General features: G+C 35.2%; 1 protein-coding gene across 6 annotated transcripts in view; it reads right to left on the reverse strand.

Annotated features, from left to right (window-relative positions):
• LOC108966419 (cytosolic purine 5'-nucleotidase) overlaps positions 1–25,435 on the reverse strand; it is an 84,659-nt gene that overhangs the window by 19,874 nt on the left and 39,350 nt on the right. The window contains exon 1 of one of the 6 annotated variants that reach the window (XM_018929302.1): positions 5,183–6,239. The exons of the other annotated variants lie outside the window; for them this stretch is intronic. Coding sequence (XP_018784847.1) covers positions 5,183–5,955 — 773 coding nt within the window. The 5' untranslated portion in view covers positions 5,956–6,239. Of the gene's footprint in view, positions 1–5,182; positions 6,240–25,435 lie in introns of those variants that run through there. 6 annotated transcript variants of the gene reach the window in all.

Genomic DNA, 25,435 nt, shown 5'->3' on the forward strand with positions numbered 1-25,435 from the left:
ATCGATTATTAGAATTTTTCGAAATTTCACACTAGGTGTGACCCTTGGAAAAGTTAATATTTTTATTCGCGGTATTACTGATTATGGAGGGTGTGAAAACATTTTGCGTACCACCCTAATTCTTTTTAACTTCTATACATATGCATATCATACATATTTTTTGGCTAATTATGTGTCTATAAGCAGCACATCTGTGAGTACTATAATTTGCCTAACCGCAAAATTTAAAAACATTTCGTGAACACACGAAAATAATCGCAATAAAAACTATAAATATCCACATTAAAAACACGTCAATGATATTTCAGGCCAATGGCAGCCCAAAGGCTTGAAAAGTACAACAAAAAACCCGGCATGTTGTAATAATTTTTCAATTAAAAGCGGTTGGCAAGCTTTTCGCGCAGCCAAAAACGCGTGTCTGAAAACACAATTATTCAATTGGCAAATGCGGATGGCATTTTGTGAATTTTAAAAGCCAAAAAGAAAGAGGAAAAAGGAAATGTTCTAAATTGTTAAGCTGGCAATAAAATAAACGACAATCCACTCTTGTCAGCAGCAACAATTGTCGGCAATTCAGCCGTGCGCCGCGCTAATCGCCGCCAACAGCTGCAGTTGCCAAACTTTTTTAGCGCAGCCGGCGATGTGACGCTGCTTAAAATTAAACAAAAACAAAAAAGCAAAAAATTGAAAATATTAATTTATAATATTCTTTTTGCTATGTGAACTTCACAGACACAAAATAAAAACGTTTTGAAATCACTTAGATGCACGAAAGCCACGCGCCCCCCCAAATGGCGCTCACCTGCATTATTTATGTAGAAAACAGATTTTAATTTATTCAAATTCATTATTTTTTTTTGGTTGTGTCAAATGAATAAATGTAGTGTATAGTCGGCGCTTGTTAAAAATACATTGAATTTTGTGTGCTCACATTTGGGCATTTAATGGTTTGCACGCTAGTATTATAATAACGGGTGATCCAATTAGAGGCCCTTTTTAATTGCCTTTTTTTGACAGATCATACGCAGCCGTAGTTAAGAGAGTACAGGAAGACCGTGGAGAGTCGATTCAGTGCCGTTCGCAGCCACTCGGACTGACGTATGAAACGACTTGGCGCATTTTACTTCGTTATCTTAAAATTAAAGCGTACAAATACAGCTTGTGTAAGAACTGAACGTGCTCGACCTTCTCAAGCGACATCGCTTCGTTCTGTAGGGTCTTGAAAAGTTCTAAAAAAATCCGACGTTTTGGAGCCAAATTTTGTTCAGCGATGAGGACCATTTCTGGCTCAATGGGGATCTAAACAAGCGAAATTGCCGAATTTAGGACAAAGAGCAACCTGACGAGATTTAACAGTTGGCATTTTACATAGAAAGAACAACGGTTCGATGTAGTTTGCGAGCCGGGGAATCATCGGTCCATATTTCTTTAAAAATGATGCCGGTGAGGTCTTAACCGTTAACGACCACCGACACCACCGATAGCCGACTTTTTGATGCCTGAAATTGTAGCACATCCACATCAATCAATAGATTTATTGGGAGAATACTTCGATGAGCAGATAATTTCACGTTTTAAACCGGTCAATTGACCATCAAGAACATGTGATTTCACACCGTTAGACTTTTCTGTAAGCATATGTAAAGCCTAAAGTCTATGAGGACGATCACGCTTTGATTCAGACCTTCGATCAAAAAATCACGCGTCATGCGCGAGTAACCAGTCGAAATGCTCGAACGAGTCATCGCAAATTAGACTCAATGGTTGTATCAACTGTGACGTAGCCACGGCCAAAATTTGAAAAATATAATCCTAAAAAAATAAATGCCAAAGAATGTGCTTAATTAATGTCCTAATTTAATTTGAAGTTTCTGTGGTTTTTCTTTAAAAAAGTAGGGCACATCAAAATGTACCACCCTTTGATAATACTTTAATATTATTAGAGATAAATATGTCAATATTGCTACTAAAATTCGCTTATAATTGCAACGAGTTAATTTAATATTTGAAAATTTAGTTTGTAGTGTAATTTCGAATATTTCGTTGGCAATTCATGATCAAGGTGAGTCAGTTGTTTTTGGCCTTAGTCCAAGGCTGAATGAAATTTGCAACGTTTTCACAAAAATTTTACAGCCAATTATTGCAAATTTGTTTATTTAAAAATACACTTTTAATTGCATCATACAAACATACATTTGTGGAATGAATGCTTACGCGTGACTTAAACGCGAAATGTGTTCGAAAATATTTTGAATTCAAAAATACCCAAGTCGAATGCATTTAAATTTAAGGAATATTATGCATATTTGACAGTTAATTACAGTTATGTGCTTGTACTGTGACATTTTCATATTCACAATTTATTTAGCTAAAAATAATGACAGTTTTTTTGGCGGTCTTACATACGCAAAAACAGAGAAAATGGCGAAACGAACAAGCATTTGATGTGCCTTAAAATGGCATAAATTTAATAAAGCTGTTATGAATAGAAATTATACCATTACAATTAGATAAACTTTGGTAGTCAACCCGACTGGAGAACTGTAATATGTAGTTTTTGTGAGAAGAGAGCGGAGTTGGAGTATAGTGAACCAAGTATTTCCGAATCGAACACCACTCTTGTAGGTTTTATGAGCATTATGAGGTTTGGAACTTTCCCTACAAGATAGAAATTCGTAAATTTTGATATTGTAAAAAAACAGAAGTGATGAGATGCAATTCTTACGATTAATAACTGGCAAGTCATTGTTAAAATGTTGGAAAATTACTGATTGACTTGCAAGCCCGAAAGTTTGGCAGTAAGTCTGGAAGAGCTCCATCAAATTCTACATTTAAGTTGGAGTTGGGGAACTTTATAGAGAGTAATGAGATGAATGGAACTGATTTTTCCAAAAGCCAGTCATAAAAACTCTCAGAAATAATGTTTAAGATAAGCTAAGTTAGGTTAGCTCAGGTTAAAGTGGCCGACTGTTATGCTATAGATATATATACTCGCCGTTTGCAATGCCAGTTGGTGGTTCGGTTTAATTTGAGCAGAAATATTCGTCATACAGTACCACACAATGTTAAGAAAGACTTGATATCTCAATCTAATAGTTGAATAGCGAAGTTCCTCTATATCTATGATGAGTTCTAGGTGATGTTGGACAGAAGCACAGGAGGATTTCCAGCCTCTCTCTCTCATGCAAATTGCCCTGCCTTTTATGTAAGTACCGTCGTTATTTATGTCCGAACTACTTTGCTTTCCAATGCCAAATATGATAACGCAGGACAGTCAAGAAGAAAGTGTTGAGTTGTTCCCACCTCATCTTCTTCCATAAAACTGCTGCAGATGGCATCTGGCAAGATTCCCTACCATACAGCATGGAAGCTAATACGATAATGATCTGTTTAAAGCCCCACAACTAGGGAGAGGCTAGTGTGAGGACAAAGAGATCACTAAATATCTTGCAATCGATCTTGGGTCAAAAGGCTTTTGCGACAGCGCATGTACCGATGGTGGCTAAGCGCTGGCCAAGCTTCCGCGAAGCAAAGCTATCTAGTAGTAGAACACAAGACCACCAACCCGCTCCCATTCTACCGATAGTGGTTCTAGGGTGCTTTTTCTTGCTAGTTCAACAGCTATACAATTGTCTGCGATTCCGTTGTGGCTGGGCACCCATACCAGTATTATCACAAGGACATGCTATTGATATCGAGGTTAGGCACTCGTTGGCCAACCCTGAACCCACTCAAGGCTGTGCTATCTGAGTGGATGGGCACTTTTCTGAAGGAGGCTACACTCCGGAGCAGTAAATCCTATGCTACCTTAAAGGCTGCCACCTCGGCTTGGAAAACCCTGCAATAGTTAGGAAGTTTGAAGCTGGAGTAGATAGAGATCTCCTGCCAGTAAACCCCTCCACCAACCTTCCTATACGTAAAGAAGCTTACTGCTCCCCTCCTCCAACAGTTTCTTCGTAACCATGACTGCCTCGCCGGTATATGGGCAGAATAGTAGCCGCCAGAGTTCGGTAGGCGCCTCCATGATTCAAGTGATCCTGTACAAAGTCAAAGTGGTTTTAGGAATTTAGGAATCCATATTGTCTGAGTCTGACAGCAACTTTCGGGGCCATACACTTTCCGACGATGTCTACGGGCAATATGTGCAAGATGGCGTTAAGTGCTATGGTAGGAGTGGACTTTAGTGCACTGCCGCCACGCTTTCGAGTTTCTTTGCAAATGTGGTGTTTTATAAAGCCCTTCATCGCATAAAGAGCCCAAGAACATAATGGGCTTGACTATGGTGTCGTAGAACCAGAGGACTACTTTCGGTGAGAGCCACCAGCTTTTATCAATGTTTCTTCTACAGTAGTTTAAGGCAATCGATGCCATTTTGCACTCTCTTATCCAGGATGTTAAAAATATTTCACTGTATGTGCCGATTGCAGACGGATGACTCATATTTGCGGCAGTGGTGCCACCGGGACTTGTATCTTTTAGTAAATAAAACCATATACATCTTCAACAAAATACAAAAAATTTTACATGTTAGGAAATTTTTATTATAATTTTCCTCTAAATAATCTTATATTCTGGTTATCAAATAATTTTAGTTATCAAAATTCAACGAAACAAAATTCTCTTGAATTAATCTGAAATTTGCTTCTAACACCTGCAATCGCACACTGTTTTGTCATGGCTTGTTATTTAAACCTTCGATCGAACTCAATCGGCGGTGACCTTGTGCGTATCCTTGTGGCAGACACGGGTGAACGACAAAACACCTGCATTGAGAAACACAACAACACAGCCACAGCGGCCGTATTAATCAGAACAAAACCAAATAATTAAAACTTATTCAAACGAGCTGCAAGCTGTGAGCTGTGAGCTGCGATGTTGTAGGTCAGACACCGCTAACAATAATAGACTTTATTGTCCAGACATTGTTTACAACGAACGCCAGCTGAAACATACACACACACATGCATACAAACACACAAGCGGGTAATACAACACGATTTTGGCGGCGGACAAATGTATGGCTTTCAATACCGAAGGCACTCAACAGCCACGACATGTGAGTTTAGACATGTGAGCGTGTCATTCATTTTCAGGCATTGTCTCTGCACCCACACACTCACACACACGTGTACATGCAACCCCGTGTACACCCCCAACTAACACACAGATCGATTGAACTTACTCATTCTGCGCGGCCGTTGGCGTCTGCAGCAAAAAACAGTCATCATCGAAACTTGATACCTGCGTTACATCGTCTAACGGCGTGGATGTGTCAATGTCTGCGCTGGCAGTTGGTTGCGGCGCAGCGGTCAATGCTGTTAACAGGCGGCTGTCATTGGCCCTCGCAACAGCCTGCACACCGATGTCAGTTTCGTCACTGTCTGATGCTGAGCTGTGGCTGCTGCGGTTGCTGCTGTGGTCGATATTACGTGTTTGTTGTTGCTGGTGTGAATGGTAGCAGTGCTGCTGAAGGCTGCAGTGCCCTTCATTATCATTATCCGTTGCATCACCCGTCTCATCAACACTCCCATCATCTTCCTCATCGCTCAAATGCAGCGGTGGTCCAAGTGGCAGCTGCAACTGCAGCGCCGGTCTCATATTAAGGCTGCAGGCGTGTGGTATGTGTATATGTGTTGCTGCAGTGGCTGGTGCGCTCTTATGACTTGAGCTGCTTGCTTGTAGCCTCGTTGTCAATTCGACATTCTGCCCGTCAATGCATGTCGTGCTGCTTGCTGCTGTTGTCCCTGCAGCTGTTGTTTTTGCAGTTGTTGTTTTAGCTGCTGCAGTGTGTATCCGCGCATTTGCGGCACAATCAAGGCTTTGTCTTCGTCCATAACAAGGACATTGTGCGTCAATCTCCTCCGGCAATGGGCAAATATTGGCGCTTGGCGCATCTTTGTATGCGGCGTACGCCGTGACGTATGAGCAACGTCGCGCCTCATTTCGCACATTCATTTTGTGTCATGCAGGCGCGGACGCGCGCGTCACTCACTTGTTCTGGCGCTGGCGGGTGACGCGTTAATTGCTCTTTCAATTGACGTTTATTAGGGCACTTTTGATTTCGTGTTTGTTTTTGTTTTATTTTTTATTTCACCTTTTTTCAGTCACAATTTCATTAATCAGCGCGCGCGCCTGTTTGTTGCATTAATTATGGCTTTAATTGTTTGCGGCGATTTGATTGCTTTAATGTGCTTTTTTGTTTTTATTGTACATAGGTGGTTAAGTGAGTGTATGTGTACGTCGGTTAATGCTGATTATTTGGCATATTTGTTTTGATTTCTATTGGAGATAATTATTTCAATACAATAGTATAAAGTATTCTGGGAATTTATCACCGTTGAAAGCGAATGTGCGGCTAATCAACCGAATTTTATTTTAAATTTAAACCTTTAATACTTTTTATGCTTGATTAGAGAAGTCACTTGAATTTGAAATTTGACGTTGGATTTATTTCAACAGAAGTTTTGTGCTTTATTGCGATTATATGTATTTCAAATGATTTCTGGTTACTAAAGTGAACATTTTATCGAAAATCGTAGTAGCTATTTATATACATAAAAATGTTCCAAAGTATATGCTTGAAATACTTAACAAGGCCTAACTGATTTTAATGAAATTCCGTGGAAACCTCTGAAGATTTTCACGAAAGATCTCAGTTTTAGGTGTAGATTGTTTTAGATCTACATTGAGACCCGGAAATTGTAATTAAATTCGCCGAGTAAATGATATGTAAAAATATTTATTCAGCTAAGTTAGTAGGACTGTGTTTAATTACTATGCCAAATGTGAGCGCGATCTGTCAACCAGTTTGTTTACAATAGCTGCATAAGTCGGCTGTGAAACTAGGCATAAGTTTTATCAAAAACACAATCTTATGGGTGGTACAAAGCCTTCAAAGACAGATCGTTGAAAACATGCCTCGTTATGGACAAACTTCGACCTTTTCAACTGATCAAAATAATGAAACAGTGAAGGTGCTTGAATATCGTCAGGGAAGTGTTAGAGGAATAGCAAGAGAGCTCGACATCTCTCCTAAGTCCGTTAGAATGATTTTGGTAGATATGTTGGGTGTAAAAAGCGTTCTTGGTCGACTCATCCCGATAAAGCTGAAATTTAAAAAAAAAAAAGTACAGTAAACAGATCTCTTTGAACATGCTTCATCGAACACGAACAGTCAACAATCACCGGAATGGAGGCAAAAATAAACGAGCTGAACCAAAAAACAACAAAAAAAAAAAAAAAAAAAAAAAAAAACCCCCAAAACCTACCAAAAAAAAAAAAAAAAAAAAAAACCCTCCAAAGCCTCTCAAAAGTCATGGCGACGCTCATTGCTTTTTTCGATATTCGTCGTTTGGTGGATCATAAATTTATCCCGGACGGGCAGATGGTCAGTCAGGAGTTCTATTTGGCCGTACTGAGGCGTTTACGTGAGAACATCTGTCGAAAACGGCCGGAATTGCGAAAGAACTATTCATGGGTACCCGATGATAATGCATAGAGACACGATTGTGACCGAATTTAAAGGCAAGAAGGCAATGAATACGATCGATCAACCACCGCATTCACCAGAGTTGGCTCTATGTATTTTATTGTTCTCCAAACTGAAATTGCCGCTTTGTGAAGCCCGTTTTCAGTCGATCCAGGAAATAAAACAAAATTCGCTGAAGGAGCTGAAGGCTAACCGAAAAAGGTCTGATGAAAAGCGTTTCGAGCCTGGAAAAATCGTTGGCATAAGTATATCTACTGTCGATTGCCTTGAAGGCGACAAAATAAATATTGATAAATTTGCGTTTTATTTACTCTTTCTGGGTCTTTTTTATATTATATATAATGGAAAAATATATATATATATGGAAAAAACAGTAATCTAAGGTAAAAAGCTTAAATATATACACAGTTTTCTGAATAAAACATTCACTGCATATGTACATAGGTAATATATATATATGTATTGTATACTGCACACAATGTAGACATGTGTACAAAAGTAAATTTTAAAGCTTTCGTTTATTGCACATTTTGCCGCTTACTTAACTGACATACTAAAATGCTGCACAATTTGTATGCGCTCACGCACACATCCCCGCATGTTTGTTTGTATGTGTTTGTGCGTATTTATGCGCACTTGGAATCGATATTCTCGATTGCCAAACAAACTGTCATTTCGCTGTGACATTTTGTTGCTATTGCCGATGCTTGGTGCCGATAGCTGCCGCTCAAACATTCTGCCATAAAACGCAATTGTTGCGACAAGCAAAGCACAAGCAACAACAACAGCGTTAGTTGTGATAACAACAAAAAGCGTGTACTAAGTGATTTTGCTTGCCTTTACGCGTTCGCCGCGACGTTTCTTTGTGAGCTTATTTGTATTTTTTTTCGCCGCTTTAGCAAATTTCTGGTGAGCTTCTGAGCTGTCATTTCTACAAAATCTGACACAATTCTATTTGCTTATCGGTAGATACCAATTTTTATGATTTCTCTCACTCACCACAGACGGCGTAGTTGTCCTTTATTAAATTGATTTTAATAGCGCAAAGCTTTGACTTTAATGCCGGCAAATGCTCTGTATTCAACTGCTGAAATTCTATTCGTTTTTACTGTGCGATTTTATATGAATGGATATCTGTTGTTCGAGCTTAACTTAAAGGGAGTGAGGTGAAATGTAATTAGTTTAAAAATAAAAAAATTATAAGGCAGGAACATGTCTGAAGTTGGTTAGCGTAAAGAGAACTGTTTTGGAAATTAAAACATTTTTTTTTTAACAACAACCAAATTTGCCTAGTGCAAATACCATAACTACTCCTACCGGCAGTGAGAAATTGGATGAAATCGGCGTATAACCTCGGTCACTCCTCATATACGGAGTGGCACCGCCCATATTATGGTGAACTCACATAGCTCGGGATCCGACCGACCGATTTCGATTAAATTTAGTACGTGACATTGGACTCATATTCCTCATATGTCAAGTTGGATTTGATACTTTCACCTTCCCGTACACAAATTAATATAGCGGTATAAAATATTACACTAATAATTTATATAAAGTATGCCATTTTAGATCAAAAATTGCTCAAATCCAACTAAAACTGTTCAAGCTGTTAGGTACCGAATATTTGGACCCCAGTAACTTGATTTTTGTACCGAAATATCGGTTAATGTGTGAGATATATAAATTAAATTCAGAGAGAATTCTTTGCTGATAATAGTAACGCTGGGTATTAAAAAGGGGTTGAATCGGGTCAATATTTCCTTGAGCCCCCATTTACCTAATATAAAGATTTTCAAACTTCCAGGTGATTTTATGCTGGATATATCAGCCAACATTTGAGTTGTCTCAATGAAAAGAAGATAGCTTGTTTTTGCATTTTTGTTAAGTGTAATATCTTAAGAATATTCCCTGAAAATTTCACGCTTTGAGTTATTCGACAAATAACAAAGAAAGCTCGGGCACTTCAAAGCGCTAGTGTGAAACTTTAAACGCGTTTTTCCCAAAACTATTTTTTTTGAACTGTTGACAACTGTAACTCGAAAACCGCTCAGTTGATTTTAATAAAATTTATGCAGCTTTTAGAATACATAATAAACTCGGGCCTGATCGAAGGATTTTTTTTCAAAAATTCTTTTTTAAAGACCAAAAGTTTAAAAAAAATTTACTGTCCGACTGATTTTAAATGAATAATGGTTATGGTTGTCATCGCAAGTGACTTTTCTTTGAACAGGGTCAACAAAAACAACTATAACTTTGGAAATAAAAATTTTTTTTTTTTGAAATTTCGTGACTTCAAATCAAGACATTCTATAAAAATGCCATATTACTACAAATAACAATGTAAAATAACACGATTTAATAGCAAACAAAAAAAAAAAAAAAAACTGAAAATTCTCATCATCTCCTCTGACTACCCCTAACCTCTCAAGATATTTTAAAATTTTCGCCACTTTTAGAACGTTGAAATTCTTTTAAAATTTTTCAGCCATTTAATACAGTAGATTTATTTATTTATTTTTTTCAAAAAGTGATTCATGATAAATTAAAATTTTTTTTTCTAATAATCAGCACACTTTCTACGATATCTAAAAAATTTTCAAAACAAGCTATTTTCAGAATGTAATTCTGATATTACAAGAATAAAATATTAGCACTTATATTTGGAGTATAAAATATTAAACTTTTTTCTGCTTCAAAAATATTTAATACAGGGTGTTTTGAAAATATGAGAAAATCAATTTTTCCCAACTCCTAATAACCACACAATGGTGAAGACCCATAAATGTTCACTTTATCGAAACACAAATAGGTAATTAAGCAAGTGACGTGGTTACATAATGAATGTATTGTGGAGTGTGGAAATGCTTTTCAAAACTGAAATGTAGTAAATTTAAAATAAATAAGCAAATTCGCAACATTTGCTGGCCAAGCCATAAAATTACGTTTTATTTGTATAAAGAAATAAATATGCGCATTTGACACACACACACACACACACGCATGTACTATATACATACATACATATACAAAAGTTCATGTAAATATATCAACCGAAATTTATTTAACTGACAGCTATGACAGACCATGTACGCCATATAATACCCGACAGCCAAAAGCTAATAAGCTCACACAAACACGCATAAAACCATTGACATTTGAGCGGCGATGTCATTGCACGTTCATATATTAATATGTATGCTATGTTAAGCTATGCTATGTAAGTGGCATGTGGGCTACATACATATTTACTTGCCTCATAAACAAGTTAGTTGTGGTATGTCGAATGTGTGGCTCTAAAATGGAATTTGCATTTGACTTCATTAGCTTCGGACCTCATATTGAGCTCCCGCTTGCCCTCCCCTCAAACAGCAAACAGCAAGTATCAACTGACAACTGACACTCGCTGTGCGTTGCTAGCAATAACAAAGTGTGTTATCTAAATTGCAGTGATATGACTCTACAAACATAAATATTAAAGTTAGTTCACAAACGCCCAACACTCTGGCCTCCCACGCCCACATCACCACAGACACGCACACATCCCACCCAGTTGGCAACGATAAGCTGGTGCAGAAGTACGTAGTAAGTCAGCAAGTTGGCAAAATAATGTTTTGCCCCGAATGCAACCATGGCTACAGTAATAATAGTAACTGTTTTATTTTTGCACATATGTGTGGGCATTCATACATAAATATGTTATAATACATGAAAACATAAACAAAGTGCGAATCAAAAAAATTTACAGTAAATGGAGATGGATTTCGAGGTTCCCTATTTTTTTTTAAGAAAAACCATAGAAACTTCAAATTTAATAGGGAATGTTTATTATTATTCGAAAGAACAATCTTTGGAATTTATTTTTTTAAGATTATCTCTATCAATGTATCGAATAAAACACGTGATGTTTTGCTTCCAGGCCTGAATCGAAGCGGATTGTCTACATAAACTTTAGACTTTACATATCACCATAGGAAAGAGTCTAATGGTGTGATATCTCAAGATTTTGGTGACCAGTTGAACGGCCTTAAATGTGAAATTATCTGCTCACGAAAGTGTTCTCTAAATAAATCCACTGGTTCATACGATGTGTGGGAAGTGACGCCGTCTTGTTGAAACCAATTGTCGCCGAGATCACGAGCTTCAATTTCAGTGATCAAATAGTCGGTTATCATGGCGCGACAACGGCCGTCACTGACCGTTAAGACCTCACCGGCATCATTTTTGAAGCAATATGGACCGATGATTCCAACGGCCCAAAAACCACACGAAATCGTAGTTTTTTATAGATGAAATCGCAACTCTTGAATCTCTTTAGATTGCTGTTCGCCTCAATTGCGGCAATTTTGCTTGTTTACATATACCCATTGAGCCAGAAATGGGCCTCATCGCTAAATAAAATTTGGCTCGAAAACGGCGCACCTTCTTGGAACTTTTCAAGAGACCATTATATTTGCTAAATAAATTTAGATTGCACCGCGACCTAAGCTAAGAGCCCATAGAGCGAAGCGATGTCGCTTGGGAAGGTCGAGCGGGTTCAGTTCTTGCACAAGCCGTATTTTGTATTAATTGAGATCTCGACGTAAAATACTCCTAGTCGCTCCATACGTCAGTTCGAGTCGACACGGCGTCGAATTGACTCTCCATGAATATCGCGTATATGATCAGCTACGACTACTATATTTTCTTCACTGCGTTCTGAATGTGGTCTATTCGTTCGAATATTATCCAATAATGGATGCTGGGTCTCAAGATGGGTGATGGCGTTGCGAATAATATGCTCAGTACACCGATTATGTTGACCATAAGTTGAGAGAAGCTCGTGAAAAACATTTTGTATAGAACGTGAATTTTCGTAATAAAGTTGAACGATTTGTAAACGTTGTTTCGTCGTAAGTCTTTCCATGATGAAATACCAAACAATACTGAAAAAAAATAACATGAAAACTTGACACGACTCATGAACCTCTATTTAGGTCACCCGTTTTAATTTGATATAATTATAGTGAACAAAAAAAAAAAATTTTTTTTCAGAAAAAGTAAATCTTATTCAAAAAGCCGCAGCATAAACTAACTACCCTTGTAGGTGAACATAAAGAGTGTCAGGCTCAGTTCGTAATAAAATTATCATTATAATGTAATGACAATAAAATCAAGCCATTGAAGTTTAATGCCAATTATCGATTTTATTAGACTATATATTAAACAAATAGTCGCTGTCGCACATATATACATAAATACATAGTAAATACACCCTAGTCCGTAAGTCTAGGCGTGAATGGCTGTAACTCAAGCATTTCGTTATTTAATCTTTTTCTGCCGCTACTAGCTGGAGATTAACACTATCAGATGCCGCTGGCATTACTGCCATTAAAATTAAAACACACAACATAGTAAGTTCATACATATATACTTACATACTTATATACATACATACAGACATATACGTGTACATTTCTCTATTTTATTCTATCGCTCTTGCATTTTAACTGAGCTGGCTTGCCGCTGCCGGCGAATGCAAATGGCAAATTGACAAGCAAACAACTATTTTTTTTGTTATTGTTGCTTTAGCTGCTGCCGTCATTCCGAGAACGGGTGTTGTAACTGTAATTGTCATCACTTGCGGCTGTATTCCGAATGAACTAATGAATGCCAAGGTTCCACTTTTTCACTAACGCCACTTCTGCCCCTCCGTGCTACTCAAGCATATGTATGGCTGAAGCAAGCGCGGCGAGATAGCGATAAAGTGCATAAAAAGAGTAACGAATTTTTTGAATAAGAGCTAAGTTAAGTTCAACGCCATTGTTAGTGCGCCAAGTTTGCGCGTGATTGCCACCAAAGGGGCGTGTTAATGCAAATGTGTTTCAGTTGCAGAAGACTGTCTTCGCAGCGGTTGTGTTGTTGCCACAAAAAGTATACAATTGCACTTGACTGGCTTTAAAAGCGAAAGAAATGAAAATTAATTATTTTTTTCTTCCGATTATGGCCAAATAGGCTATTGTTTATCATTTTGTATAACCTCATTATGGTCGCTGGACTTATTACTGAGTGCACAGCTGTTTGCAAGGACAATGTTGTGGTGAAGTTTTGTAGTCGACAAATAAATATTGCTTTCTGTTTTGTGTTAACAAAAGAGAGTTAAGTTGCCATTTGCTTAAGACAGGCTTATGATAATGACAAGTAAAACAATGGCTGCAAGTAACAAAACCATCAACGTGTTAATTGTAGCCAAAAACAGATGAATTTCCGTTATTTTTGTCTCCAAAATATATACACAAAGAATTGAAGTTTTAAATGAAGTTTCATTGTCACTGTCAATTCTTGTCATAGTCTCAGCTATAAAAGAGAGTTCCTTGAACAAAATTGATTTTTTTATTTTTTAATCTTTATATTTTTGTGTTTTTTTTATCTTTGAAAAGAAATGAAAAAAAAATTTTTTTGCTTGCCGACAATATTTTTGATTGTTCCATTCGATAACAGTTTCGAGTAAAAAGTCTTTAAGACAAAAATCAATATATTTATTAAAGTGTAGTTCAAAAAAATTGCGGATGAGTTTTTTTTATTAGGGTTGCCACCTTTCTAAAACTTTTATTTCAAAATTTATAAGTCAACCGACTTCATACGAATTGAAAATCGACCTTAACGAGAACGCCTACAATTGCAAATATTTTGAATAAAGTTGCCATATGCTTTAAAATTTTAGTTTCATGAAATCAATCTACTGTAATGAGTCCTAAGAAATGTTTGATACTAAAATTACTTTATGAAGGTTGCCACCTTTTAAGAAATTTTAATAAATTCAATTGAAAATCAACCAATTTTTGAAATGTGATACAACAGCCAAATGAGTTTTCAGAATTTTTGGAGCTTTTAATATTTTGTGATTAGAGTTGCCACCTTGTAATTTTCCAAGTATGATTAACAGTCTCATAAGTTTCTATAATATTTGGAGCTCGTAATATTTTTGATTAGGGTTGTCAATTGTTAAAAAAAACTTTAAGTCAACGAATGTTTGTTATATGAGTATTATATAATAAACATCAATCTAATAAGTTGCTAAAATTCTTCGAGGCTTAAGTTATTTTATTGAGGGTTGCCATATGTATATTAAGAAATTGTATTATTAGCTATTTTAATAGGGTTGCCAGCTGGTTAAAAAATTTAAATTAATAAAATTGGAATTGGATCAACGAATTTTCGCAATATGGAAAGCAGTCTATGAGTTTTTAGAAATTTTGAAGCAGATAATATTTTCGACTAGGGTTGCCAAAATTTAAAAAATAAAAGAAAAACCTAAAATTTGTATATCAATAAAGTTGAGAATCAATAAATTTCCTCAATATGTAAATTAACCCTTGAAAATATTTTTTAATTTTAATTAAATTTTTACAATCTGTTTAAAGCAACCTAAGGAGGCTTCAAAAGATTTTTTTCCGAAGTTTTCCACCTCCTTCGAAATGTTATTTAAAAAAAAATTAACAATAAGGAGGTTTCAAAACGTTTGAGTATTTTAATATTATTGAAATATTATATTTGAAAATAGTTTTCATAGTGTTGCTACTGTTTTAAAAAGCGATTTCAACTAAAGTGAAAATGAATAAAATGTAGCAACGTGTCTATCAAACTTATCAATTATTTGAAAAAGCTATTACATATATAAAACTAGAAAATACTCTCCCACTGCCCTGCAATTTAAATTTATTTGTGGAGAATATTTTTGAATACTCTAGTGTTTTTGGAATTTTTAATGCTTCGTTTTTCACTTCCTTCCTCACTCTTCTTGGATTATTTTTAATTGATTTTATTAGTAAAAATTTCATAATTTTTAAAGCCATAAACTCAAACTTATATATTACATATTTATTATTTGATTTATATTTATTAATTTATCATTTTATAGCCTGCGATTTTCGTTAAACAGCCGACTTAATCTTAACCTGCCTGAAGTTGTAGAACTCCTGGAGTTTGAATAAACAAACTATTAGTCAAACATAAATGTGAGACCATACGATGGGCACGATTTAACTTGATTTATGAAGTGCTTACGCTTGTGCTTACATATGCTGCTTCTTTCCACTTCAAGTCATTGCATATAGTAAAAGTTGCTCATACGCCACGTATAACCGCAGACATCAAGATAAATGAACTGCATGAAGATTTTTCATTCAAGATTTTTTACACAACACCCATAGCATAAACAAGTAAAATTTAAGATTTATAACAAATTGAGTTTAATTTTCAGAAATTTAATGTAAAAGCAAACGAAAATTGCAAAAATTGCTGTAGGTCAAGTGGTAAGAGAGACACCTGAGATTACAAGTGCAAATATTGATATGTAAGAAAGCAAGTAGAAAGTGTTTTTTGTAATAGAGAATGCTTAGCAAATATTTTTTGTAACAATATTGACTTATTACGCCTGCGTGTGAAGTTACAAAAATACATACATACATCCGTACAAACGTGTTGGAGGTTATATTTTTTTATTCTTTGAAGATATATATACGTTAGAAGAGCCAAGTATTTCTATGAGAAAATTTGCCAACTCACTTTTATTTGCTTCGAGTTATAAGCAATTTAAAGTAAATTTATTTATAGATAAAGCGCTTCAATATTGATTTTAGTAATGTGGAAAGGTTGTGCAGCAGCTGTTTATATGCCAATATGCAAATAATGTTAAGGAAAAAAAACAAAAAAAAAATCGCAACATTGAAAACAACGTGAAATATTTCAAATTGTTTTCATTTATATGATTTTTATATTATCATCCGAGGTGTTTTAGAAACTGCCATAGAAATCATTCCAACAATAACTGCCATAGAGTACTGAAAGGACCTTGACGCAAAATTACAGCTTTCATGGCTGACTATAAAACGTTGAAAGGAAATCAATAAATGTGGCAAATTCTAAGCAAAATTGTTTGCAACATAAGAAAGAAGCACCGAGCACACATACATATGAATATAAAAATAGTTGTGGAAAGGTTATATAATTCAGCAACACAAAATATATTAAGAGAAATATTTAAAATTTTTTTTTTAATTTTTTAGCAAACAACAAACACTACATACACTTAATTGTCAAATCATTTTCGATTAGAAATTTTTTATAAATTATTTTTAAGATTGTTTTCATATTTTTTTAATAACTTTAAATATTTTTGGTATGAATTTTTTTTATAATTTTTTAATTATTTTTAAAATAATTTTTTAAATAATTTTTTTTTATAATTTTTTATGAATTTTTTAACACCCTGAAACTTTCACTTTGCACTACCCATACACAAATCTCACTTATTGCTCCGTTATCGTTTACGTGCGTCTGTTTGTCACTTCGTCTCGAGATAGACTAACCCGCCCGTTTGCTGTGTTGAGGCGCTAATCTTCAACAAAATTTGTTCTAAGCCATTCATTTGAGAATTTTCGAATAATTTGCATTCACTGCTGCTGGTGTGAGCGTCGCTTTAATTCACTTAAATTGCCACCGTGCCAGCTATAAGTACAGCGACTACTTGATCAACACGCAAAGTCTTGCAAAAGCATTGTTGTTGTGCCGCAAATAAAGTGATTTTATTAATTTACGAACATTATGAACGGAAAACTAAGGCACTCGAAGGATACGTTGCGGAAATAATAACTTTTGTAATATTTATCGATTTTACGATGTGTTAAAAAAAGTCAACATAACCTCAAAAAAACAAAATAAATAAATAAAAATGATGTGTGTTCAATAAAATGATAAAACACTAAGAAAAATGTGGAATTTTTAATAAAAACAAAAAAAAAAAAGTTAATCTTGTCAAATAACAAATTGTTTCATATACATAAGTACTTCCTTTGGATCGGTGAATTTGTGTGACAGCTATATGTTATAGTGGTACGATCTGAACAATTTGTTCGGAGATTGCAGCGCCACCTTGGATAATAGTTTGCGAAAATTTTCGTGAATATACCTCGTCAAATAAAACAGTTTTTCATTCAAGAACTTGATTGGATCAGCCACTACGTATGAAAGCTATATGCTATAGTCACTCGATATGAACAATTTCTGTGCAGCTTATAGCGCTGCTTTGCTTTGCTTCGTGTACATTTTCGTGAAGGTATCTTATCAAATAAAAAAGTTTTCCATATTTAAACTTAATTTCTAAAGGTCAGTTTGTATGACAGCTATATGATGGTCTGATAACGGCAATTCCTGCAAATGAGCAGCTTCTTGGTGAGGAAAGGATGTGTACACTAGATTGATATGTCAAAATCTGAGCCTACCTACCTACTTTAGCTTAAGTCGACTTAAGCTTTTTTTTCAAAGACAGCTTCAAAACCGCTTTACGGGCAGGAAAAATAATCGAAAATGAAAATCGCACGCAAAAAAATAATCAATTTTTGTCTTTTCTACGTTATATTTATGAGAATAATATCTCGTAATCTAAATTACAAAAAAAACAAGTTTAGGTGAAAAGTTGTTTCTTGACGTGTAGGCTTCGAACAAAAAATTGTTGAAGTAGCTGCAAGGCACTTGGCTGTAGGACTTAAGTGATTTGTGCTGTGAAAGCATGCGAGATGAAAACAAGTATACTTACATACATCGATATGTGTGTACATTTCAATATGTGTGTAGCTGTAGCATGTCTGTCACTTTATTAAATGTCTAATTATCAGTAAATGTGGGCTATATGAAGTGTGTTTTATATACTCGTAAAGCTATATTTTAGTTTTTTTTTTAACAATTTAGCAAATATACAGTGAAACCTGGATATATGATTTTTTAGAACATTTTTTTTTTATAATTTTTTGGTTGAAGTAATGAAAAATTAGTTTTTTACAGCTCAGTTTAGGAAAAATACAGTGAAACCTGGATATATAAACTTTAAGAAATTTTTTTTTTCAATTTGCTGCTTGAAATATTAAAAAATATTTTTTTTAGCTCAATAAAGCCGCATATGATAAGCTAAGGCTATATTTTAGCAATTTGACAAAGATACAGTGAAACCTCGTAATATGAATTTTTTCTTAATTTTCTGCTTAAAATATCAAATAAATATTTTTTTTTTACCCCAACATACCGCATATGGTAAGCTAAGACAGCGCAACTAGGTCAAAAACCGACGGGAGGTGACCTAAAAATTTGCTAACAAATCTCGTATATATGTATTTAAGCACTAATCATGTTGCTCTAGATTAATGCCAAAAATTAGAACAATGACATAAGAGTGAGCAAAAAAATGAAAATCATTTTCTCATAATCATAATTTAATGACCCCCTTCCTTATATCCGCGTTGTTAAAAATAGATTGTGACAAAATTTCTTATCTAAGCACCAGACGCATGAGGCTGAAATGGTCAAGCGCATGAATTTTCAAAAAAAAAAAAAAAAAAAAAATTGTTTCGAGCAAGTTAAGTCATTAGTGTTGTGGCAGCGCTGCTTGTGCCTTATCAGCGCTGTGGATGCCCGCTAACTAGCTGTGTTGGCAACTAAACGTTTTTGCTGTTGTTGCAATGAACAACAAAATTCGCTCTTGTTGCTATTTATTTATTTTTGTACTTTTTATTAATAAATATTGCGGCGCCCACAAATTCTTCTCCATTTTAGCAGAATGTGCGTGATTTTAAATAAACCGAAAAAATTAAATTTAAACTGTCGCCGGCCGACGAGCGTGCCCGACTACGCGATTAGACTACAAAAACCTCGTTAAGGCTGCGAGTTAGTATGAATTTTGGCGATTAATCAGCGAATTTTGAGTGTCAGTGTGTGTGTGTTTGTGAATTGGCGGACATGTGCTGCCAGCAGTTGGAATAGTTGCGGAGCTCACACGTTCCACTAGCTATGGTAATAACTAGTGTAATAAAAAGAAATAATTATGAGTATATCACAGAGCTATCAAATATGTATGTATGTATGTATGCGCAGACGTAAAATAGTGTCTGTTAGAATCTCTATAATTGAAATTTGAAAGTGATGCATTTTTGATATTTTGAAGCTTTAATACCCCTCAAAGTTACAAGAACTCGATTCCGATCGTTCAGTTTGTATGGCAGCTATATACCATAGTGATCCTATCTGAAGAATTTCTTCGGAGTTTTTCCGTTGTCTTGAATAATAACCTATACCAAATTTCGTCAAGAGATCTCGTCAAATAATAGAATTTCCTCCACAAGAACTTAATTTTGTTCCCTCAGTTTCTATGGCAGCTATATGCTATAGTGATGTTATCAGGACAATGTCTTCGAATATTACTCCGCTGTTTTGGAGAAGAAGCCATACCAAATTTCGTGAGGATATCTTGTTATATGAAAAGGTTTTCCATACAAGAACTTGCTTCGGATCGCTCAGTTTCTATGGCAGATATATGCTATAGTGGACCGATATTGACGATTCCGACAAATGAGTAGCTGCTTGAGGAGAAAAGAATGTGTGCAAAAAGTGATTTCTCAAAAACTAAAGGACTATATTGCATATATACGGAGGAACGAGGGAGTTACGGACGAAAACAACAGTTAAATACACAAAATGATTTGGTAGATCAGAAAATGAGGTTAATAACGAGATTAACATAACGAAATAAGGTGTTTCGTGATGGAAACGATTGAAAAATCGTCAGAATGTTGTTTCGTACTGTTTTCACATACATCGTCTTCTTCACATTTGATGCTTGGCCAGTGAAGGGAAAGTTTCTTCACCCTGCTGAACGGCAGTTAAAGTGTAACATCGGGAGATGGCGAATCCGCTTCCCCAATAGATGACGATGGAACAGATGTTCCATTGCCCAACTATGATTAGGTTCGAATAACAATTATCCGCCTGAAGAACAACAAAGCAGCAGGTGCCGATGGATTATCGGCCAAGATATACAAATACAGAGGTGAAAAATTGACAAGGTTAAGCATCAGCTTGTTTGTAAAATATAGTCGGGTGAAAGAACCTAATGAATGAACATACGTGTGCTCTGCCCAATCCAAAAAAAGGGATTCCACAATCTTCAATTACTTTGGGATAAACCTCCTTAATATCGCATATAAGGTCTTTTCGATCGTACTGTGTGAAAGACTGAAGTCGACCGTCAGCAAAGTGACTGGACCTTATTGGATGTTGCTTTAGACTTGGAAAATCTATTTTCTATTATCGACCAGATTCAGCCTTTGCAAAATCTTGTTAAACACCCGTGAAAGCGAATCAACACACACCAGCTCTTTGTCGATTTTAAAGCCGCTTTCGACAGCACGAAAAAGAACCGCCTCTATGCCGCTAAGTCTGAATTAGGTACCACCGCAAAACTAATATGGCTATATAAGCTGACGTTGAGCAACACACTCCGTCAGGTTCGGAATGGATCTCTCCGAACCGTTCGATACCAAGCGAAGTGCTACAGTTTCTGGGGTACGCCGATGATATTGATATCATTGACCTCAAGAACCGCGCCGTTAGTGCTGCTTTCACCGTCCTGCTATTTATCAACAGTTTTGTGGAAGATTTATGGTCTGCGCATTGGCAACGACGAGTACCGCAGTCTATGGATGGGAACTAGGTCCTCATTATAATAATTCTAATTTTTTTTTTTTATTCACTTATACTGTTATTAAATATTTTATCTAACTGTTTCCATACATTTCAAAGGATCATAAAGTTTTCTTAAAAAGGCAGTTTTGCTAATTGCTATTTTCTTGCGCGGTTTCTAAGGAACATATAAAAAGAGTTATAAAAGTGCATAGCTTAGATATGGGATATAGTTAGAAGAATATGTATTTCTTTAACTCATTCATTTAGTAAGCAACACAATCGATCAATGAAATATACTGAAAATATGTTTTTTTGTTTAGTTTTAAATAGTTACCAAATGGGCCTGATATTCACCAACTTTTACATACCTGTAAAGGAAACAATTGAAATTGTTAGAAAAATATTGAAGAAAGATATTTCATATACATAACTCTACAGAAGTAAGGTTAGACGGTTGAAAAATCGATTTTTTATTTCATAAATTGTTAGCGAAAATATACAAATATTTATTTACAAAATTTGAAATGAAATTTCTGACTCCTTGCATTGTTATAAGCATTCAAAGTGAGTAGCTTTCTTTCAGGTACTTTTCAGGCAATAACTCAGGTACAGAATTAGATTTTTAACTATTAATTTTTTTCAACCCCCTCAAGAAATTTCCTTGGAAATACCCTAAAAAAAATTCCCAGAAAATTAAGTAACTGGACTAAGGCTTGTTAATTTTTTCTTTCATTAATAGATTGTTCACTTTTGTTCACCGGCACTGTAGCACATTTGCTTCTAATTGTCATTGCTATTTCGACCTGTGATGCTTGCCCTGCGACAGCTTCGAGTGTATAATTTTGTAATTGAAATAAGCACCGCACGCCAAGTATTGACAACTCATACACATGCACATACAAACACACATACACATGTAGGCATTGCACACTTTATACAAAATAGGTTTATCTTTATGATCTGATTTATTAGCGCGTTTCTGGGTAATTTATACACAGTGTTGCATACGCGCACTGTGCAGATGTACATATATATATATAGTATGTATGTATATATATTAAATGTGGCTGCGAAGTACAAAGACTTGATTTATATTTAATTTGCATGCCGAAAAATTATTAGTTGTGGTCAGTGGTTCATCAAAACGGCAGCAATAAATTGAGCTATTTGCTGCCTGTTGAAAGCTATGCGCGCACGTGTGTTTGTATGTGTTTGTTGTTGACAGCGGATGACAGCCGGTGGCGGCCCATGACATTGAATAGAAGCGCAAATGAATGCTCACCAAGATAAATGCCGCGGTTGTTGACAAAGAAAGGCCGATTGCAGGTTTGTACAAATTTATATGTGCAAGTGTGTGTGCGAGTGTGTATATATTTCATTTGTTGTGATAATTTTAATGCGCCAGCAATTAAATAATTGCTTGGCTAATTCTGACAACTATAACCCTTAATTGGTTGGTTGGTGTAATAAACAAATTGCATTTTGAAAATAGAAAAGTTTGGTAGCTTTACTCCTAAAAAGTATAGACAAATTTTACTACTCAGAAATTTTGTTAAAATTCATAATTAGAGATTATTTTCCTCTAAATAATTTTTGCCGAATTTAAGCAGAAATATTTTTTAATAATTTAATTTAAAAAATTATTTAAAAATTTTCATGTAATTGGCAAATTTTGATTTCTGTTATATGTAATCTCTTTATTCTCCGAATGCTTAATTTGAAAATTGAATAGTACTCCAAGAAGCGGATAGCAGTGAATTTATCACTAATATTTCAAAAATATAATTTAATACATTCTATCATCTATCACTGAATACCTTTCGCTTTCATTCACATATGACACGTCTTTTAAACCCACTAACCATTCTATAGGTTACTATTACTTTGTATTAAGAACTTCATTTTGATTGTACAGTTTGTATGGCATCATATACATAGCTATAGAATATATTATATACTATAATAGCCCAATATCGGCGATTCCCATAAATGAGCAGCTTCGTGGTGGTGTTCATCGCCCACAAATACCAAAGGTATAGGACTTTTGAATTGGATTTGGAACAAATTAGTGTTGCGTCATTCAGCTAATGAACGAACTTACTGGCCATTCAATCAGACATTCCTTATTTTGCTATATCGAAAGATTTTAATTGAAGGTACATATGCTCCACCAGCTGTTCGGATCTTCTGTCTGATCACAGCGCAGTTCTACTCGAAGTAAATGCCCCAGTACACACAATGAATAAACCCTACAGAGTACTTGGCAAATTGGTAAATATTTTAAATTACCTTGAATGGCTAGAAAAAAATGTGGATCCTTACAGCGTCATTTTCTTTGCAGCAGACCACAAGCATACGGAATGCTGCCCATATAAGTATGCCAGAAGCTGGAATCACACAGAGCGTCCACAAGCGGGACAGACATTTCTGGTCCAATGAGGTAATGACGAAGATGAGAGTGAAGAGACGTTTTCGTCATGCATGGCAAGTCAGTTGAAATCATAATGACAAAACACTTCTCAATCGCTTCACAAAAGAGGTGAAGCATGTTCATTCATGCAGTAAACAATTTATGGAATGCAAACAAAACAATAAGCCCATCAATTTTAAACTGCAGAGAACATTTATGTTTGCCCGACACCCGACACACGCCGACGTACAGGTATGGTATGCAAATCTGGGGCAGGGCAGTGCGGCAGAGGCAAATTGAAAAGTAAATAATTCAAATTTTTCAAAATAAAGTTCTGCACACCATAGGGGGGTTCCTTTTTATGCGAGAAACGTTTTCCTCAACCAGGATCTAAAGTTCTTTACTGTAAAGGAAATAATCGAACCAATTTAGCAGACGTCGCCTCTTCCGTTTGGAGTATCATGAAAATATATTTGCGATTCAACTGCTGGACAAAAGTTTACAACGTAGAGGATTGAAAGGATACCCGTCGTTAGACTTCTCCTTTCGATTCAAATAATGTATAAAATTTTTTTTTACGTTTTTTTTTTTTTAGTTTTTTATCTTATTACTATAATTCATCCTCATTGTGTGATCATGAAATTTAGTTATTGTGTTTTATAATTAGACAGACTCTTAGTATATTGAATAAAAAAAAAAAAGTTTCGTGACTCGTGGTTAGAGAAATAAGTGGACGAAATTATCGTTTGCTTTGTTTTTATTCCTCTTGTATTTTTGCTTATTCGCTGTTGAGAGGTACTTTTCCTAGACTCAACCCAAGAAATAGTTCAGAACATGACTAAAAATCATATCATGAAATGTGCTAAGATCTTTTGGTTCCTCCTAGATTATATGTTTATTTTTTTAAAAGAAAATATTTTTTTCCTCTTTTCTACCAAAGTATATACCGAATATGACCTCTACCAATTCTAGTGATAAATTTAGACTGTACCGGTACAGGCTTAAATAAAGAAGTCCGGAAGAATTATATGCATTAAAATTTTGTCTTTTTCGTATTTTCTTTCTTCGATTTGTTTTAGTCTTTCTTAAGTGTTGAGCTTCTGTTTTCTAAATCTCTCTTTTATGTAAAAAAAAACTTTTCCACCCGACATCTGTGCCTCCTTCATTAAATCTATTTATTACCTTTTCGGCAGAACTACATTTGCAGTTATGTTGACAGCAATGTCAATTACCCTTTCACAGTTGGGTAACTAATCTGATTACTTTCCAACTGTATACAAATGTGTTGCAAATCATTGTGATTGAGTGGAGTTGAGCAGAAATCGAAATTTATTTAATTGCGTTCAAAAGCGATGACAGAGTATATGAGTAAGGGGTGTGTGTGAGTTGCTGGAATTATTAGTTTGCGCTGATGGATGTATGAAATGTGTAATAAAGCGGATATTTATTTTTTGTTTTGAAATTTCAGGAGAAAATAATTTTTTGTTTGTGTTTCTATGGAAGACATATTTTGTATGAGTATATTTAAGTACATACTTGTGCAACGTTATTTTACTAAAAACTCAAATCAATTTGTCACAAAATTCTTTTAAAAGTAAGTAAATTCCAATGAAAGTTGCCATATTAAATTAAACGGACAATTACATAATAAAATTTGAAACTGCATTTGCATTCGCAAGAGTATAAATACATATTAAAAGAAAACAAGACCGTAAATTCAATTGAAACACAGCTATAATACCCTACACAAATGACAACGACAAAAAAAATCCCTTCACCTTGATTTTCATCGGTCAGTTTGTATGGTCCGATAGCGGCGGTTCTGGCATATGAGCAGCTTCTTGATGAGAAAAAAATTGTGCAAAATTTCAGGTGGATATCTTTGAAACTAAGAGACCAATAGCATCCAATTTTTTAATTTTCTGAGAAAATTGCCATCGCAATTTGCATATCGTCACTTAAAATGCAAAACAACGTATCTTCAAAAAAATCAAAATTGCGTTTTTTGTTGCTTGCGATTCACTATATCATGTTATACGTAGGTA

Source organism: Bactrocera latifrons, unplaced genomic scaffold (genome assembly GCF_001853355.1).
Source record: "Bactrocera latifrons isolate USDA-ARS-PBARC rearing strain unplaced genomic scaffold, ASM185335v1 scaffold_16, whole genome shotgun sequence".
Classification (NCBI taxonomy): Eukaryota; Metazoa; Arthropoda; class Insecta; order Diptera; family Tephritidae; genus Bactrocera; species Bactrocera latifrons.